The following is a 20215-nucleotide window of genomic DNA, read 5'->3' on the forward strand; positions in this document are numbered from 1 at the left end:
CTTGAAATGCAGTTTTGTTTTACTCTTCTTTCTCATACCATCATAGGTAAGCACTAGGCTTGCTGCCATTGCGAGCCATTTTAGGCCTAGCCAAGTTTTATTATTGATTTATTTTTTATTGTATTTATGTATTTGTTCCTCTGGAGTCTGGCTTGTGGCTGAAAAAAAGTTAGTTGAACAGTCCACTTCCCTGATTACCAAATTTGAAATAAATAAAGATAATAAACATTTATATTGTACAACAGTCTTTGTGTCATCCACAATCAGATAAACTCGTCCTTCCAGCTCAGCTGTTGTGTTAGTTAGAAACAATACTGCTGATTTTCTTTGAATTTTGTGGTATCCTGGTAGTAACAATCCTTTTCTTCACCATTGCGATACTTACAAAGTTTCTCTGTATCTTCTTGACTAGGTCGTTCTGCTACCCTGACTGCCATGATGGGTCACTCTTGGCATTGTTACTAACTTTTTACAGACCTATGGCAAATGTCTTGCTAGGGCCTAGGCAAGCTAAATAAGCTACCAGTTTTTCACCTGTTGCCTCAGGCACCTATAAATCGAAGTCACCGCAGGGCCTTTGCTTCCCAGTCACTTCAGATTCGAGAGAAATTAAAAATCTTGAATATGAATTATATTAAGATCAGGTTAACAGATTTAAAATTTCTTATCGCTGGCCTTATTCCCTATTTTAAAAGGATTCACGTGTGCCCTGCACTAGTTCTCCATTCTTTACTTCTCTGACCTGTTTAAAAGGGTTTAAAGTAGAATCACTGACTTCTCTTATATTTCCTTCACAATTCTACAATGAATATTGGCTATTTCCACTGTTGTTAATTGGTTATTTTAGGTTAAGTAACCATGTACATAATGCAGTAATATTACCATCTACCCCAGACATCATAACATCTAGATTCAGCTGATTTGCTTTGCCATAACTTTTAAAGTGTATTAAGAGAGACTGCACTGTCATTAAATGGTACTGAAGTACAGAAGAAATAAAAGTCAAATTCTAATACCACACTGAAAAAAATAACCCACCACTCAGGGAATACTCTAGGAATTAACAACTGATAGAAGTTTACCACAACTTTTAAAGTGCATCATAAAATGACAATGAAATGCAGTGAGAGTATAGTAAAATTCTCTTACTTACCACACTGAAGAAAAGCATTGTCATCATCTAGGCAGGACTGGGAATTAATTATTGGTATGTATGTTTTTGTACCCCAATGTCCAGCAGGGGGCAGCAGCTGGTCTCCCTCACATTCCACTTTGCAGTATTGAGAGCTCCATGATTTGCGGTACTTGAGCCCTGTAGCCTGGGGGAAGTACTCCCGTAAAGTGTTCAACCTGATACTTGCACCTTTCAAGGTGAAGATCTCAATCACTTTTGCATTGGAACTTGCTTGAATCCTTATACTTTCAAACTCTGTTCCTGTAGTTTTGGAAAAATAACAGACAGTATGTTGTCATAAAGTTTCCTAGCAATTGCAAGCTATAAAAATATATTTTTATACTCTGTTTTGTAATCTCATCAGTTATTCTTGCACTGGATCCCCACAATATCAAAAAACATCACAGTCCTATACTGCAGCCACAAACTCCATTGCTTGCTTTTTTAAGGAAATATCAGTGTATCACTACCTATAGGTTCATAGGTTTATAGGTTGGTACTAGGCTATCAGCCCTAGGGCCTATACAAGCCTAGGCATAACAATTCCCTGGCTATTTCTTCCCACACTATTTACTTCCCTGGACCCCTGTCTAGCAGGGCGACTGAAGTGATCCCCGGGGTGAATTTCCTTTCTCCCATCCAATCGTCAAGGTTCCTTATGAAGAGGGCCAAAGAGGCACTCTGCTTGACATGTATGGGCAATCTATTCCAGAGTCTGGGGAGTCTCTGGGTCAGGAATCTATCCCTCCAGCATGTTTTGTTTATTGTGATGACAAGGTTTAGATCCCTGGAGTGTGTGGCTCTGAGGGATTGGGATTTATAACTAACTGTCTAGGATATAATAGTTCATTCTTCTCCTACTACTATCAGCTTTCTCTCAGATCCTTTACCAACAGTAGTGGTCTTTAGATGTGTAGGAGTCCTATGGTGAACTTGTCATTTGCATATCCCCCACACACAATCAAACACCTGTTCTAAGAATCAGTGAATATTTGTAGGATATCCCCCCCCCCCCGCACACATTCAAAAACCTGTTCTATGAATGAGTGAACATTTGTACCATATCCCTCACACACATTCAAACATGTATTCTAAAAATCAGTGAACACTTGTAGAGTATGCATACAAATCATATGGAACCTATGTCCAAAGGTAAATGTGAATGTCTAATTTCTTTATTTACTGTTGACTGGGTTAGTCCCACTAGGCCAATGGCACTATTTTCAACGGAGACTCAAAGTGATATAAATACAGCCTAAAGGAAATTTAGCCAGGGCACCAATGAAATTCCCCCATTGTGTTCAATACATGCCATGGGATCGTCTTCATCTACATGAGCATTCGACTCAGGTAGATAGGATCTCAGTTTAATATCTCATCCAAAGGAAAGCACGCTCAGGAATACAGCACCCCCCCTTGTGCTGCATTGCAGTGTAGAAAACAGAAAATCAATACAAGTACCTGGTGTGGGAATAAAACCTACGTCCTTTTGATCTTCTAGCAGCAAAGGTGAGCATGCTACGTGTACAGCCACTGACAATGACACTATTCCTGCTAAGAAAGAAGTAGAAGAATATATATAATAGTAGCTTGAACCTAGACAGCAGCAAGTTATGCTGTGCCAAGCAAAACACATTGCCACAAAAGGACAATGGATAACCCCAAATTCAACACTCAAAATGACAACAAAACTTCATGAGAACTTTATCTGAATTGGAATGTTGAATCTCAAGCTCTACTTTATAATATAATCAAGGCACTTTACCACTTTCCAGAGACTTCCAGAATGTCATACTGGAATAATGGTCAGCCACTGCCCAAAAACTCCTTATTTCACCTTTGTTTTCCTTGGGAAACCTTGAAGGTGTATAATCTAATCATTGTTATTCACCAGACTTATGTACCCATTTACCTATTTACCTGTGCTTTTTATTCATTATGGAAACTACTGTTCCCTTATTTCCTATGGAACTTAAAGGTAATGCAACTCATTAAGAACTGCAGACATTGTGTCATACCACCATCATCTCATAGTTATATTAACTTAATAATTAGATGGTTATCCACATTTTGGGCATGCCCACTATATAGCAATCTCATGGGATAAACTGTACAGCTTATTGGTCTTTAATATGCTTAAATCACTGTTAACCCAGAGCTAAACTATGAGAGGAAAATAACCCTTTGCAGATACTTTATGGAAAATATTTGTATTTACTTTATATTTCAAGATTATTTTAACTTATTTTAATAACTTTGCATAAAAAGAGCATTACAAAAATACGTATTTTACATCAGTTAAAGAGCGAAGTCTTACTCAGTTCAAGACTACAACTCACACTTTATATGATGCTAAAAAAATCAAGACTGGCTATTAGGATATAGTTGTCAATGCCAAAGACCTTTCTTGTACTGAATTAAACAGTTACAGGATACAACAAGATCCTGTGCATGATAGCTCATAATATATATAAAAAAAAAAAAATGAAAATCCTGCACAAGATAGCTCATCTTCTTCTTTCGGCTTTTCTTGGTTAGGGGTCGCCACAGCGGATCACCTGTCTGCTCATGATTGGCAGTGGAGTCTTAACGGTGTTGAGTTGCCAGCCTGGGAGGAAACTGGAGCACCCGGAGAAAACCCACGCGACCACAAGGAGGACATGCAGACTCCGCACAGAAGGCACCCCAGCCAAGGATCGAACCGGAGAACCTCTTGCTGTGAGGTGGCAAAGCTAACTGCTGCACCACCGCAGCCGCTCTAGCTCACAATGTACAAAAATGATGCTTCCAACATATCTTCTAATAACAATATAGTGTTGCTACAAAAAAAAGATACAGAATGTTAAATGGGTCTATGTCATTTGATTGAATGCTCGTGACTGAATCCCAAATGTTCAAGTCGGTTAGATTGAAAACTCATTTGAATGAAACCCCATTAGATACAAAAGTGTGCAAGTCAATATGAAGTATGCAACGGTGTCATTTTTTACAAGAAATATTAGGGAAATAAGTCTAGCAGCATATGTGATGATTATATTGGTCAGTATTGTTACTCATCTTGTACATATTAAGAAGACGATGAGGCTTGGGTATTCGTTTAAGTAGTTTATTGCATACAAACACATCAGGATGGATGCAGGAACATTAAACTTAAACAAGTTATCTAACTAACTGACTACATACTTGCATGCCCTCACTCTGGCTGCTCCCTCAAAATGGCACTCTTGTTTGCACGTGCTCAGTACTTATATGCACATGCCCACTGACTGGAATGCTTCTTAAAGGTACATCACGCACTCTCATCTACATCCTCCCTCTTTCCTGAGCTGTCTCATATAAATAATGACATTTCAATAGGCATGATATTATACAGACAATAATAAATAAAACAAAAGTCATGTCCTGGTTGCCATGTATCTGGAACTATGTTCTGAGATCCAACCAGATCTCGTAATGCAATAGTTAGGACCAGGTTTAGCAACAGGGACAGTCACTGGGGAATGTTCTGCTTGAGGACTCTCAGGAACAGGGATTGCTGACAGAATGTCCTTTGGAACAGGAACATTGAACAAGTGAGAATTAGAGTCTTTGTCACAGGCAAGATGCTGTACCACTGGTTCAGACACTGGTAATAAATGTTACCAATTTCATCTTAATTCCATTCCTTGTGATTCCATAATGTATGATCTCGGCTGTTGACATAAACTCTTCATAAATTCGATGTGATCAAAACCTTTTGACATCTGCAACCACTCTCTCTCCCTTATAAAGTCCTTATAGCATATTATTGAACACAAATCTGAAATACGTAGAAAGGTAGCAACTAATGCTTTGGGCAAGCATATGAGGGAGAAAGGAAGTACACATACATTTAACTTTAGAGTGACTGACATCAGACAGAAGACAAAGGGAGGGTCTTAATAATGAGTTAGAATTATGTGAATACTCATGGATCACACTTTTAAAAGCTGATTGTTTTCCAGGTTTAAATACAACAGTCAACCTATTTTAAAAAGAAGACGGTTAACTTTGAAATAACATCTTGTGTGGATGGGTATTAGTTAAATGTTTTACTTATTTTATGGCTATACTGGCTTTCAATAACATTTTACCTGTATATGTGTCTTTAAACTGAAGTGTTTAATACAACTGTGTCATGTGATTAGTTTTATTGTTGGAATTTACTATTTAAATAAAGGTATTTGATTTCTTTTTTATACACTGATGAAGGGTTCATAGGTAGGTACTAGGCTATCGACCCTGGGACCTATATAAACCTAGCCAAAAAAGTTCCCTGGCTTTTACCACCTAAGAAAGTTATTTTCCTGTGCCCTTGTCTAGCAGATCCACAGAAGTGATCCCCGGAGTGAATTTCCTATTTCCCATCCAATTGTCGAGATTTTTCTTAAAGAGGGCTAACGAGGAGCTTTGCTTGACATGAATGGGTAGTCTGTTCCAGAGCATGGGAAGTCTCTGGGACAGGAATCTATCCGTCCCGCATGTTCTGTTTATTGTGGTGGCAAGGTTTAGGTCCTGGGGCATGTGGCTCAGAGAGGGATTGGGGTTTCTTTAAGTGTAGCATGTCCAACAGATCTGGGTTTGACATGGCTTTGTATGTTAGGCAGAGATTGCCTCTGAGTAGGCGATGAGCGACGGAATAGAGCTGAAATTTTTTGAGACAGTCTGCATATGGCATCTGTTTGAAGCCAGTAATCCTCTTAGTGAGGTATTTCCGTGGCCTTTCTAGTTGCAGATGTCTTGCAAGGTACATGCCAAACAGGGCATTGTACTCTATAATGGGTCTGATGGGGGATGAGCAGAGAGGAACAATGACCTCTTTTTTCTGGAGGTGAACCCCTTTGTGATGAGGTGTGCCACACAGAAGGATTTCCTGACTACTGTGGCGATGTGATTATCAAAGGAGAGACTACTGTTCACCTGTGTCCCAAGGTCTCTTATCACACTTTCCGTGTTTAGTAGGCTACCGCCTATGTGGTAGTTCATGGGTACAGTGTTTTTCCCAAAGGGGATGACAATGCACTTCTTGGCATTGAGCTTGAGGCCATGACTTTGACACCAAGCATCAGTCTCAGTGAGGTCCCTTTGTAGAATGTCCACATCATCAGGTGATTCTATTATGGCACCTAGTTTGCAGTCATCTGCGAACTTCATTAGCCAAAGACCTGCTGTATTAGCCTGGACTTCTGAGAAGTAGATGCCAAACAGGAGAGGACCCAGGACTGAGCCCTGTGGTACTCCACTTGTCACTGGTCTGAAGTTAGATTTGGAGTCGGCTACTTTCACTGTGTGTGTTCTGTCTGTGAGCCAGTTGGCCACCCATCTTGTGACAGAGGGATTTATGCCCAGTCTAGTGAGCTTATCTATAATTCTAGAGTGGGGGATGGTGTCAAAAGCCTTGGCGAGGTCAAGATAGGCTGTGTGCACCACCTTACCCTCATCTATGGCTCTGGTGACTGCTTCAAATAAGTCAATCAGGTTTAGGAGACATGACCTGCCTTTTACAAACCCAAACTGAGTGGGGTCCAGAGTTTGGAGGTTACCTATGTCCTTGTTTATAAGCTTCGAGATGATACGTTCCATGGCCTTGCAGACCAGGCTCGTCAGGCGAATGGGGTGGTAGTTCCCAGGGTCCAAGGTGGCACCCCCTTTGTGGAGTGGGATAACCGTCTCAGTGTGCCATTCAGTAGGCACAAAGCCTGAAATGGGGCTATAATTGAACATGGTACTTATGTGGGGTGCCAATTTGTTCTGTAGATCGTACAGAACGCAGCCTAGGATGTTGTCAGGTCCCATGGATGTTGTGTTCTTGGCTTTGGAGAGTGAGGTCTTTACTTGTGCAGCCATGATTACAGGGCTTTGCATTCTTCCTGTATAGTGATGGGTCCTTTGGGGGGGTGAGGGGGAGGTGAAGTTTGCACTGAACCTATCGGCCAGGATGTTGGCAATATCAGTTGGTTCTGTATATATAGTGCCATTGTGCTGTAGCTCAGAGCAGATCTGAATGTTGCCATTGAGATTCTTGACATAACTGTAGAATGCTATGTGGTTGTCTTTAGAATCAGTGGCAATTTTATTTTCGTAACTAGCTTTGGAGGATTTTATGAGGAATCTCAGCTTCTTACTGAGGCTGACCAGGGAGTTCCTGCAATCAGGGGATTTTACTATTTTTTGCAACAGGTTCTTACTTCTGTTTTAGAGTTTGTTTATGGAAGGGGACCACCAGATTGGCTTCCTTTTTTTTGGAGGATAGCGTCTTGGTTCTGTAGGGGATGGCACGATCCATGTACTCGTGTATGTGCTTATACAGTGCATTTGTATAGGATTCAGCAGTCATACCTCTATTTTCCATCTGTATGGGTGTTGTGAAGCTTGCCACTTCTGTTTTAAGAAGCATGAAGTTGGCTTTGGAGAAGTTTTTTATGCTGGTTTACATAATGGGGGGGGCAGGATATTGATGTCTAGAGTGATTAGCTTGTGGTCGGATCTGACCAGCGAGGAGTTGACCTCTGGCGTGGAACATCAGTTGCCCATATTGGTAATGACCAGGTCCAGGATATTGCTGCCCCTGGTGGGGGTATGGACAAGCTGATCCAGGGCGTTGGAATTTATGAATGCCAGAAAGCATTGAGCAAATGAGTTAGTACATGAGTAGTTTTCCCAGTTGATGGTGGAGTAGTTGAAATCGCCCATTATTAGGGTATTGGGCTGTACCTTAATATTACCCAGTATATCAAGAAATGTGGAGTGGGCATCTTGGGGCATGGCATGGGAACTTAAACAAGCTACAACCTGGATTGCAATCTTGCCCAGCATTAGTTGCACTTGGATAATTTCAGATGCATTATGTTGAGCAACTAGCCTGGATGTGTGGATATCCTTAATGAATATGGACACTCCTCCTCCTTTAGTGTTTCGGTCCAGATTAGGTGACCAAAAGGTGTGGTATGAGTTATAACCTGGTAATGCAGGGATGCTCTCTGGAGCCTTGAACCAGGTCTCCATCACTGCACAGATGTCGATGTTATCCATTTTAAGGAGTGCATTTTGAGGTTTAGACCTCCAGCATTGAGTAGCATTACCCTCAGATTTTGCTTGCTTATACTTGCTATGGTGGTGTTTATCCTTTGAACCTTGCCTAAAAAAGGCACTATAGGGGTGGCAAGAGCCTTAGCCAGTATCCGGAATCCCAGGGTCGACAGGTGCAGGCCATCTCTGGCAAAGCATCATGGTCTTTCGATCATGCTATCCTAAGCAGACAGACACTGGATCCCCTTAGAATGACACCAGAAGCTTAGCCAATTGTTGAAGTCAATCATTTTGTCCTTGTACTGTGGTATCATTCTGGGTGATGGCAGGATGCTACTCAGGGCTAGGGTCATACCTGCCTGGGCTACATCCCGAATTGATCCTGAAAGCTTTGTGATTTTTTCCTGTTTGGAATAAATGCTGCATTTTACCTCAACGTTTCCAGGCTTTGGATTTTTTTAATGCTGTTTTGCATTTTGTATCTTGCTGGTTTACCTATGTGTTGTTCTTATTTCTTTGGCATTCAGGACTACTCGTAACATGAACAAAGTCCCACATTTCAGCAAATTGTTTGAACTGCTGACTTGTAAACTGTGCACTATTGTCAGAAATAACTCTGTGTGGACTACCATGGACAGAAAAGTGTCTCTTCAACTTAGTAATGACAGTATTGGACATTAGGTTAGGAAGTAGGTCAATCTCAAACCAATTTGAATAAGAGTCTGTTGACACTAAGTAATGTTGACCATTCCACTCGAAGATATCTGTGGCTACTGTCAACCAAGGTAGTTCAGGAATCTGGCTTAAGTGAAGTGGTTCTTTTTGTTGATGCAGCTTTGTACTATTATGTATTGAACAAGATGAAAGTACTTTCTCGATATCTTTTGATATAGCAGGCCAAAATACTAGTCCTCTCACGCTTCTTTTGGTAGAGTCAGTTCCTGGGTGGCCACGATGCAAGATCTTAATGTACTCTTGTTGCAAGGATTTTGGAACAATCACTTTAGGACGTTTCATGATGATACCATTGTTGGACAAAATCTCATCTCTGTATGGAAAATACTGCTGCACTTCTACTGGTAAACAAGATCATTTGGAAGGCCATCCTCAACTGATAGGTTTAACTTCTGAAGAATTGGATCTGCAGCTGTGTGAGTTCTAAGCTCATCAAGATGTATGGAAGAAAAATTTCTCACTTCCATGACCTCGAAATCAAATTGCTCATTGTTATGCTGTTCTGTTTTTTTTTTCCTGGACCATCTGGAAAAGGTATCAGCAAGAAAAAGAAGTTTACCTTTGGTGTAAACAAGGTAGAAATTGTAGTTTTGCAATTTGAGCATCATGCGTTGTAATCTGGCAGCAGTTGTCTACATTGGCTTTCTCAAAACAGTGACTAGTGGTTGGTAGTCAGTTTTGATCTGGACAGGTCAGCCATAAATATAATCATGAAACTCTGAACATGCAAACACACTTGCCAAAAGCTCTTTTTCAATCTGGGCATACTGCATCTCAGTTTGGGTAAGAGTCCTCAATGCATACACTACTAGTCTACCCTCTTGAAGAATGACTGCACTTAGACCAAACTTAGAAACATCACAGGAAATAGTAACTGGTTTGTGAACATCATAGTAGCTTAGAGTTGGTGGATTGGCAATTTTCTGCTTCAGGGCATCACATACTCTCTGATGTTGCTCTGACCATGACCAGATTACATCTTTGTGTGTCAGCTCTTTTAGCAGTGCTGAAAGTTGGCTGCTTAGATTAGATAGCTGACCATGCCAAGAAAACATTGCAGGGCTTGAACATTGTCTGGAGCTGGCATCTCGAGAATTGCTGTTTGCTTGGAAGGATCTGGTTGTAAGCCTGAAATGGTAAACAAATGAACAACATAAGTAACTACTCATAGCCTGAATTTGCACTTCTAAGGATTTAGCTTAAGATTCACTTTATGTGCTCTTTTCAGAACTTTCTTGAGGTTTCTATCATATTTGACTTCAACATTGCCTCCTACTAGAATAATCATCTACTATAATAGCACATGGACAGACAGAATAAATTTGTTCCATCACATGCTGAAGGACTTCACTGGCAGAATTTATTCCAAATGGCATTCTCAGAAATCTGTAACTTCAGAATGGCATACCAAATGTGGTTAGTAGTGAATATTTTCGACCAAGCAAAATTTGCCAAAATGACCTCTTTGCATCTAAGACAGAAAAAACTGTGGCATCTGGCATGAGGGCAGCAACCTCCTCAACTGTGCGCATAGGTTGATGAGGTCTTTTTAATACTTTGTTCAAGTTTCTTGGATCAATACATATTCTGATATCATCTGAGCTTTTATTTTGAGCTACTACCATGGAAGATACCTATTCAGTTGTTTTTTCTAATGGACAAATTACACCTAGCTGCACCATTTTGTCTAACTCGGCTTTGACTCTGTTCTGCATAGTTATTGGAACTTGCCATGCTGGCATGATAACTGGGCTGACCTGTGGGTCTATCTTCATGGAGTACACAACTGGTACTTTGCCTATTCTGTCTGCGAAAATATAAGCACACTAAGAAAAAAATAGTTTAGGCGAAATTTGAGCTGTTGTCATTTAGGCTTACATGGTGGACTTCCTTGTTAAATGAAAGCAGTCCCATTTTAAAACTGTCTCTGAGGCCTAATAATGACTGGACATGTCTCTTGACAATGTAAAACTGCAAGTCATAGCTGTTCCCACCAGAGTAACATGAAAGCACTACTGAGCCTTTGGTTTGAATCTCTTCACCACCATAAGCAACAAGCTTCACACACTTTGTCAAATCAAGTTGTTCTGCAGCTTTTACTCTAAATATTTCTGCTGACATAACATTGTACTTTGAGTCAGTACCTATTTCAAGCTCTACAGGTCTCCCATTAATCTGAACAGTACAAAATATTTCACTTTTTGCTCATAAATATTCTGCATTGACTGTTTCATTAAGCACAGACACAGCATTAACATAATAAGTGGGATTGCAGCTTTCTAATTAATCAACTTGCCTCTTTGTATGCCCTTTTTTAATAAAAGAATATGCCTTATTTGATTTACAAAACCTTTTGAAATGATTCCACTTTTTGCAAGAATGGCACTGCTGACCAAAATCTAAGCACTTTTCTCATTTGTGTTTGTGATTTCCATCACAATTATGACAGCTGACTATGAGGTTTGGCATGGGTTTTGCTGAGTCACTCCTGTGCTTTGCTGTATGTTCCTTAGGCCTCACTGAAGTAGCTCTGGGCTTTACTGGAGTGTCTACACCCTTTGGCCTGCGTCTTTTAACCTCGTGCTGCATACTATCTACATTAGCTTTGTTATTGTGCCTTCCAGAGCTATTCTCATTTGTAAGCATACTTGTGTGCCTTTCTGTAAGCTTGTATATCTGACAAATCTCAATGGCCTTATTTAACGTCAGATCACTGTCATGAAGCAAAATCTTTCTCACGGTGTCATTATTAATACCACACACAAGTCAGTCTTTTATCAACTCATTTCTCAAATCACCAAATCAGCACATTTTAGCCTTGTTTATCAAACTGGTTATATATGCTGCAAAAGTTTCACCAGGCTTTTGATCTCTTGTGTAAAATAAGTGCCTTTCCATTGTAATATTCACTTGGAAATTCACATTTAAAGCATTCCGGGTCTTCCCGCGTTTCAGCAGGTACCACAATATGGTGGTCTTCCTCCTAAACACAGCAAACACAGCAGGTGCATACACAAATGAACACTCTCCTTCAATGGCTTCTGACCCAGCTAAATTAAGCAGAATAAATGCCTTTGTATGTGCATCTTTGTCAGGAAAAAGCAGCCTGTATGAAAATATTGTATTCCTGCTCAAACACTCTCCAATTTTCTGCAATATTGTTATCAAACACAAGCGGTGCGTGTCTGCAAAATACTTCTACCATTTCCACAGAATATGGTAAAACACAATGTAATCTTGGCCCTTGTAATTATCTATGAACATGCACACACACGAGGTACTTGTAATAATATTCAAATGTACAACAAACTCTTCGAAAGCCTGTACTTTACGAAATTTTCTTTGAAATGGCTATACTTTACAAAATAACTGTACTGTAATACTGCACACACTTGCCAACACCTTGTACACTCTGGATATTTCAAATATTTTAGTTAATGCGAAAAAGTAGTATATTGCAAAAAAGTGTGGTCGTTTTCCTTTTTCCACACATTTTATGCAATTCGGATATTGTTTCAAATGTTTTCATAATTATTTCAAATATTTTTATCAATATGTCACAGTTTTGGACATTTCATTTATTAAGAAATTCATTTTGAGCGTTCTGAATGCTTCATTTTATATTTGTAGTTAAATAAATCATTTAAGCAAGTTTTAGTACCTGGAATTTGTTTTTGACCTGTTTGCGAGTTGTTTGAGCAGTTGGGATGATCCAGTACTGTATATTCCTCCATTTCTAACTGGTTGCCTCATGGCTGTGACTCTGGATCCCATTCTCACACCATGTCACTCGTCTTATACATATTAAGAAGACAGTTAAGCTTGGATGTTCATTTAAGTAGTTTATTGCATACAAACACATCAGGATGGGTGGAAGAAACATTAAACTTAAACTATCTAACTGACTGACTAGTACATACATGCATGCTCTCACTCTGGCTACTCACTGAAAATAGCACTCTTGCTTACACATGTTCAGTACTTATATGCATGTGCCCACTGATTGGAATCTTTTTTAAAGGTATATCACACACTCTGATCTACAAGTATCACATTGTATTTCTAGATTTTTGTGTCTGCACTCCAGCACTAATTCTCTGTGTGAGATATTTTTTTTTCATGGTTGTGCGACTATGGAGTTAGTATATATAAGTAAACAGGTGGAGTAGATTTATTGTGCAGTAGGTTTTCTGTTAAATGAATTTTCAATCATTTGGGTTCAACCATTTAGGATTCAATCAAATAACACAGACCTATTCAAACACTACTAGCACCCACACAGTATTGCTATTGCAATGAATACTGTTGACAGTGGATACAAGTTTTTCTTTTTCCTTTTCAAAGATATGTTATTACATAGCAGTGATGGAAATGGCAAAAACAAATAAAAAGAAAAAAAAAGTAAAAATAAAAATAAACTATCCATGGTTCTGACACTTCATGTAATAAATAGCATAAGCTGCAGGGAAATTCAAATGTTCGAAATATATAAAGTAAGCTGAACTACCTGAAATGGGAAGATGATGATGGCTATTAGCATTAAGCTATTTAGATTTAAAGATAACAGTACTTAATATGGCACCATTGGGAGCACAGGCTACTACATGAGGTATGCCCTTTGCCACCCCACACAGAAGATGAATGTCCAAAATAAGTTTTTAGTACTACATGCATTTTTCAAAGCCTTTTGCATAAGTGAGCTTCAAATAGCACAGTATAATCTTTTCATAATAATGAGTTGGAAACACCAATTAGACCTGAACTAATTCAAGATACAAATAGAATTTATCACCACTATTCATGATTTTGACCATTAATTTTGAAAATGGGTAGTGTATTAGAAGCTTTCTTTATAATCAGTTCTTTAATGATAGTTTATACCAGTTTATTGTAATATACTTCCTGACCACAATTATGAAATTCATAATACAGACGTCATTACTATACCCTGTTCAAAAACTCATAATATAAAAGTCTGCCGAGCTATAATCTCCTTTTGTTTTAGTCTCTGAGGTTTTTACAGAGATCAAACCAACTGAAAATATTTACAGTACCAAAGAATATGTTTAAAGTTATTATTTGCTTTGCCACAAGCAAACAAAGAGATCATTTTTAGAAGAACTGAAATTACATATTAACTAGCATGATGTAGGCATTGTAGATGGCCATTAAAACTATTTTTGGTGAAATATGGCTGTTTAAAATACAAATTCTGGACATTATTACATTTAAGTGAAAAAAGAATATCTGACAAAAGACTATCTCAAACGAAAGACTTAAATGAGCTACCTCAGTTGTTTGCAGTAAGACTTCATTACATGTTTAAGTTTTATTTCAAATCCACATTAGATATTGTGTTACATTAGGCAGTTATTTTATTAAGTCAGTAATAACAGTAAAAAGAATGTTCATAAAAATATTTTATTTATATAGTCGACATATTATTTTATAAAATGCATTTCTTAGATTCTATTTAGTGCATATAATTTTGTTTAAAATATGTTCTGTTTGGGAAGTTTGGGTTTCTAATTTTAGGCTGCAGACAACTACTCCCAAAAATATAAATAACTGTTGAATAGTTTTACTTATATTGATGACAGCCCTTTTCTTTACCGTATGTTTGTGTTTATTTACATCTTCAAATATCACTGTCCTGGGATTTACATTTCTAACTTCTATACATAAAAACATCATATGAACTCACAGAAGGTATCAAAGAATCACTTTATGGTAAATACAAAACCACCTTAGACAGTGTCATGAATGGTGATGGTAACAATATAAAAGCAGGTGACCTTTGACCACCTTTGTTTTTGTAAATCTTAATATTATCAAAGGCAATACTGACCTTCTTATATGGAGTTAGAGGCTACTTTGTTGATATTCAGAAGCTTAGCTGCAGGTGTTAAGTGGAATGTGTTACTGATAAAAATAACATCCTAGGAAACTGTTAACTTTCATTACTGAATATGTGCTCAGCACATTAAATTTCAGATTCTTTGGGATGTTTAAATGGATGTTATTCTATAGTATTTTAAAATTTATTAAATGAGAGATTTCATAAGATACTAAATAGTTTCTGCCCAGATAAATGATAATAAAAGTCACTATTCACTATTGTACGGCTTCATTTTGGATATACAATAAAATGGCTCTAGTACATATTTATATTTAATTTAGGATTAGAAACTAAACTAAAACAGTGAAATTCCTATACAAGAATTGGGAAGATACTTGTGCATATAATAAATAAAACAAAATGTTATTGTGCAAATGATAGTCTGGAGTAGTAGTTAAAGGAACACTATGGGTCAAAACTGAAAAAAAGGCATATTTTATATTTTTTCAGGAAGTTCTACACAATCCAAATATGCCAGCAATACAATAACTACTTATTACTAATTTTATTATTTTTTTCCTAACCTTGAATGCCCTCATGGGGTAGGCATGCTGCCCATGAATGTATTTATTTGGAAAGCTACTTTTTGACTACAATGTACTATGAGGGCACAGCTAATTAGATATAATTCCCACAGTTGATGAGTTTATAAATCCACAGTCTGTCCTGCCAGATCATACTTCCATTCACTTAGAACAGAGGTTCAAATGTACAGATAAGTCAGCAAGCAAAGGAAAGTAGTATTGCTGGAAGTGAATTAATCCTCAAGTCTTGGTGAGTACCCTCATGAGGTAGATCCTGTTTTTTTCACAAAATCTCACCAAGGTGACAATGATATATAGACTGTATTCTATATAGCCTATATCACGAACAGAAGTAGGTTAAAAAACAAACAAACAAAAAAATAGTTGGGTGCACAAGACCCAGGATAAAAAAAGTGCCCAATCTTGGTAGGCTCACTGATGCCAGGACTGGAAAAAAAATCACAGTGTAGAATCCTCAAGACATGGAAACGTCTCTATAATGGGGCTAGGACAGGCCTAGGGGAAGGATGCCCCCCCCCACTGTTGTAGAAGGAAGTAGTAGTCCACAAAAACTGATAGGCCAAAAAAGAGTCATAAAGATGATAGAGTGGACTTTTGAGGATAAGAAAGACGTTATGTATTATTATTATTATGCTAGAAGCCCAGAATTTCCAGACAGAAGATATACAAAAAGAAAAGATTAAGAATGAAATTAGAGGAAAGAAAAAAATACTTCCACAAGAAGAAACTGTTAAAAGCTTCAAATAAAAATTAATACAACAGACTTGTGAAAAACAGTATATAGACAAAGAAACTTTCAGCTGTTTGGAAAAAAGCAACTGAGGAAGTGTGAAAATATAAAGAACAAAATCTAGATACTTTCAAAGGTATAAAAAAGAAATACAGACATGGAAAGAAAGAGAGATCTGATATGGTGCAATATTTATGCAAATGGGAAAGCCAAATTAATCAAAATAAAAAAGGCAGTCCCAAAGATATTCAAAGAGAGAGAGACAGGCAAAGGCATCCAGATATGGAAAATTTCATAATAAAAAAAAAAAGATCACAAAGAGGGAATGTAGAACAGAAGATTAGAAAAGTAGAAGTTAAAAAAATAGAAGTTGAAGTTATGGAATACTTGCAAAGTGAAGGATTTAGTCTAGAAAGTCTAACACAAGTTATATCACAGCATGATTGAACAACATGTCCCCAAAGTAAGGAGAAAAAGGAGGAGTAGGAGACATCTGAAGAAGAAATATGGGCATGGGAAAGAAAAAGAGATTTACTATGGTGCAATATTTATGTGAAGGAGAAAGTAAGACTAATTAATACAAAAAGAGCAGCACCAAATATATTTGGAGAGGAATACAAGTAAAAGCATCTAGACATGGACAATTTTACAATATAAGAAATAAAAAAACAAAAAGGAAAAGTAGAAAAGAAGATTAGTAATGGAGAAGTTAAAGAAATAGAAAATGAGGTTATGGATTACCTGCAAAGTGAAGGATTTAGTGTAGAAAATCTAACACAGATAACATTACAGCAGGAAAGAACAATGGATCCCCAAATTAAGGAGAAAGCAGTGGAGCAGGAAACATCTGATCAGTTGCCGTATGAAGATACTTTGGAGCCTTCCATAGGAAACCAGTACACACATTCAGTTGGAGCTGCACAGCAAGGGAAGGAACAGGGAACTGTGACAACTCTGACACAGTCAATGTTGTGGAGTGATAGGCCAGTGAGTTCCAATATGAAAGAGCAAAGGTTGACACAGGATGAAACTGAAGAGAATGTGGCACAGGAAGAAGCCCTGGAACTTTCTATAGAATGCCTGCAATGGAGAACAAAGAATGTGCCTTCAGTTTTTAAAATGATCTAAGAGAAGAGTTGCTTGATTTAATGGAGATGGACAGACATTTTATTTATTTATTTATTTATTATTTGCTTACAGGGAAAGTCTGACTTGGAAAAAAGCCAATTTTCAGCAGAGGCCCAGGGAGAAATGCTCCAAATGCATGTCTTTGTAACGTGAGGAAACAGGAGCACCCAGAGGAAACCCACACAAATGCAAGGAGGACATGCAGACTCCACACAGAATGCACCTCAGCTGAGAATTGAACTAGAGAATCTCTTGCTGTGAGGCAATAATGTAACCACTGCACCACTGCACTATCCAAGATATTAAGATCAATAAAAGAAATAGACTACAAAAAGTTAATAAAACTCAAAAAGTTAGAAGTTTGATAAAACAAATGAACACAGTAATTAGGACTGTTCACAGAGATTCATGCGATATAACAGAAGTAAATAGACTATATTACTTTGCAGCTAAATTAATAACAGAAAGTCTTACCACAAAAAAAGTAAAGGAAAGGAAGGGGAGAAATCGAATGTCATCACGCATGTCCTAAATAGAGAAAATGATAAAGCAATTAAGACAAGAAGTGTCACTGTCAGAAGAGTATAGAAGAGGGAATAAATCAACAAAAATACTCAGTAAGATAGAAGTGATAAAAGCAATGCACAATATCAGAACAAATCAGGATCTATTGTGCACTGTCGCAATTAATAAACTAAAACTATCAGCACAAGCAGAAAAACTTAGATGATGTGCAGATAAATATAAAGGAAAAGTACAGAATAAGCAACTTATTGATGACCCAAAAAAGTTTTATTGAGAATTGGGAAACAAGGGAAAAGGAACTGAAAAGCCACCAAAAAAAGAAGAAATAGATACATTTTGGAGATATATCTATTAAGATCACGTGGAACATAACAAAAATGCTAAATGGATAGAAGCAATGGCCAGAAAGATTGAAACAAAGTTAAGAAACATTCCTAACTGGAAAACCCCAGGCCCAGATGCAGTACCTAACTTCTGGCTAAAAGTATTAACATCTTTACATGAAGATTTAGCCATGAGTAAGAACTATTTATATTCACACCCTGAACAGACACCAGTCTGGTTAACAAAAGGAAAAACAATACCCCTACTTAAGAGCGAGCCTGCAAGCTATAGACCAATAACTTGCCTAATGACATTGTATAAATTATACACTGGAATTGACACCAACAGAGGTTATAGTCATTTGGAAGAAAACTCAGTCATGGCAATAGAACAAAAGGGTAACAAAAAAAAGTCATATGGAACAAAGGATCATTTGTTGTTAAATACAGTTATAATAAAAATTGTAAAAAGGAGAAGAATTTAAGTATGGCATGGATAGACTACACAAAAGCAATTGATAGTATCCCACATTCATGGATAAAATACTGCTTAAAAATGTATAAGATACACCCTACACTGATCAACTACATTACAGTGACCATGAAACAGTGGCAAACCACTTTGCACTTAAGCCATGATAAAGGACACATTATTATTCCAGGGATAAAAATTCAAAGGGGGATATTCCAGGGTGACTCTCTGTCACTGCTGCTCTTTTGTCTTACCCTTAACCCATTAACCTGTCTGATTAACAGCTTAGGTCATAGCTACAATTTGGCTCCAAGAAAACAATAAAGTGTAAAGACTTCTCATCTTCTTTTTGTAGATGATTTATAACTATATAATTCATCAGATTAGGAATTGAAAGCACAACTGCAAGTGATCAAAACTTTTCAGGTGATATAAGAATGTCATTTGTTATGATAAATGTGCAAAAGCAACCTTTAAAGCAGGAAAACTGCAACACCAAGAAAACATCAGTTTGGGACAGGAATGTGATAGAAAAGAGCTTGAGCATGACAACGTGTAGAAATATTTGGGAATTGATGAAGAATCAACAATAAAACATGAACAAATGTGAATAAAACTTAGTAAGGAATATTTTAGAAGACTTAAATTAACACTGAAAATGACATTGACATCTAGAACAAAGTTCAAGCTATAAACCAGTTTTCTCTTTCTGTCCTAACTTACAGTTTTGGAGTGATTGGCTAGTCCCAAAAGGTGTTGTATAGGTTGGACAGGAAAACAAGAAGGATACTTCAAGCTCATCAAATGATTTATAAAAATCGGTACATATATTTCCTGTTTTTGAAGGAGCCATGGGCTTTCTTGAAATTGATTACATGTATTGATAAACAATTGTGGGACTGCTTACATATCTGCTGATGTCACAAGACCCAAATGTAGTGAAAATTTTGAAACATGAGGACAACAAGTCTAAGATGACTTCTCTGCTTAGTTTAGCAGAAGCATATCAGCGTCAAACGGGAATGGAAATCAAATCAGGAGTAGATAAAAATCAGACAGCAACTGAATGTGCCAAAAAACAAAAGAAAGAATTTAAGGTGAAGGATCAGATGAGAAGGCAAGAAATGTGGAAAATGGATAAAAATAATTGCAAGTATAGAAAACTCTTGGAACAACCTCATGTTGATCAGGATCGAATGCAGGAATAGTTAAGGAGAGGTGAATTTAAACCAAAAGATGAAAAGTTAATATTGGCGGTCCAAGATATTGGACTATGTACACTTTGGTTTACAAAGTCCATTGAACATGTGGGAGAAACAGGCAAATGTAGTTTTTTTTTTTTTTTAAACAGAACTGGAAACAGTCACACATCTTGTTGCTGGTTGTGATATACTAATGGCAGATAGGCTGTATACTAAAAGGCATAATAATGTGGCAAGACTATTGCAATGGGGACTGTGCAAACATTAAAATATTGAAGTAGCTGAAAAACACTGGAAACATAGGTTCATAGGTAGGTACTAGGCTATTGGCCCTAGGGCCTATATATGCATAGCCAAAAAATGTACCCTGGCTTTTGCCACCCAAGAAAATTATCTTCCTGTGCCCCTGTCGAGCAGAGCCACAGAAGTGATCCC

General features: G+C 37.6%; 1 protein-coding gene across 3 annotated transcripts in view; it reads right to left on the minus strand.

Annotated features, from left to right (window-relative positions):
* POGZ (pogo transposable element derived with ZNF domain) overlaps positions 1–20215 on the minus strand; it is a 2357128-nt gene that overhangs the window by 2215262 nt on the left and 121651 nt on the right. For all 3 annotated transcript variants that reach the window (XM_044080634.1, XM_044080633.1, XM_044080632.1), the window contains exon 3: positions 1154–1435. In XM_044080634.1, the coding sequence (XP_043936569.1) occupies positions 1154–1435 (282 nt within the window). The remainder of the gene's footprint in view (positions 1–1153; positions 1436–20215) is intronic.

The sequence above is a fragment of the Protopterus annectens genome, chromosome 8.part0 (genome assembly GCF_019279795.1).
Source record: "Protopterus annectens isolate FY-2018-M chromosome 8.part0, PAN1.0, whole genome shotgun sequence".
In the NCBI taxonomy this organism is placed as follows: Eukaryota; Metazoa; Chordata; order Ceratodontiformes; family Protopteridae; genus Protopterus; species Protopterus annectens.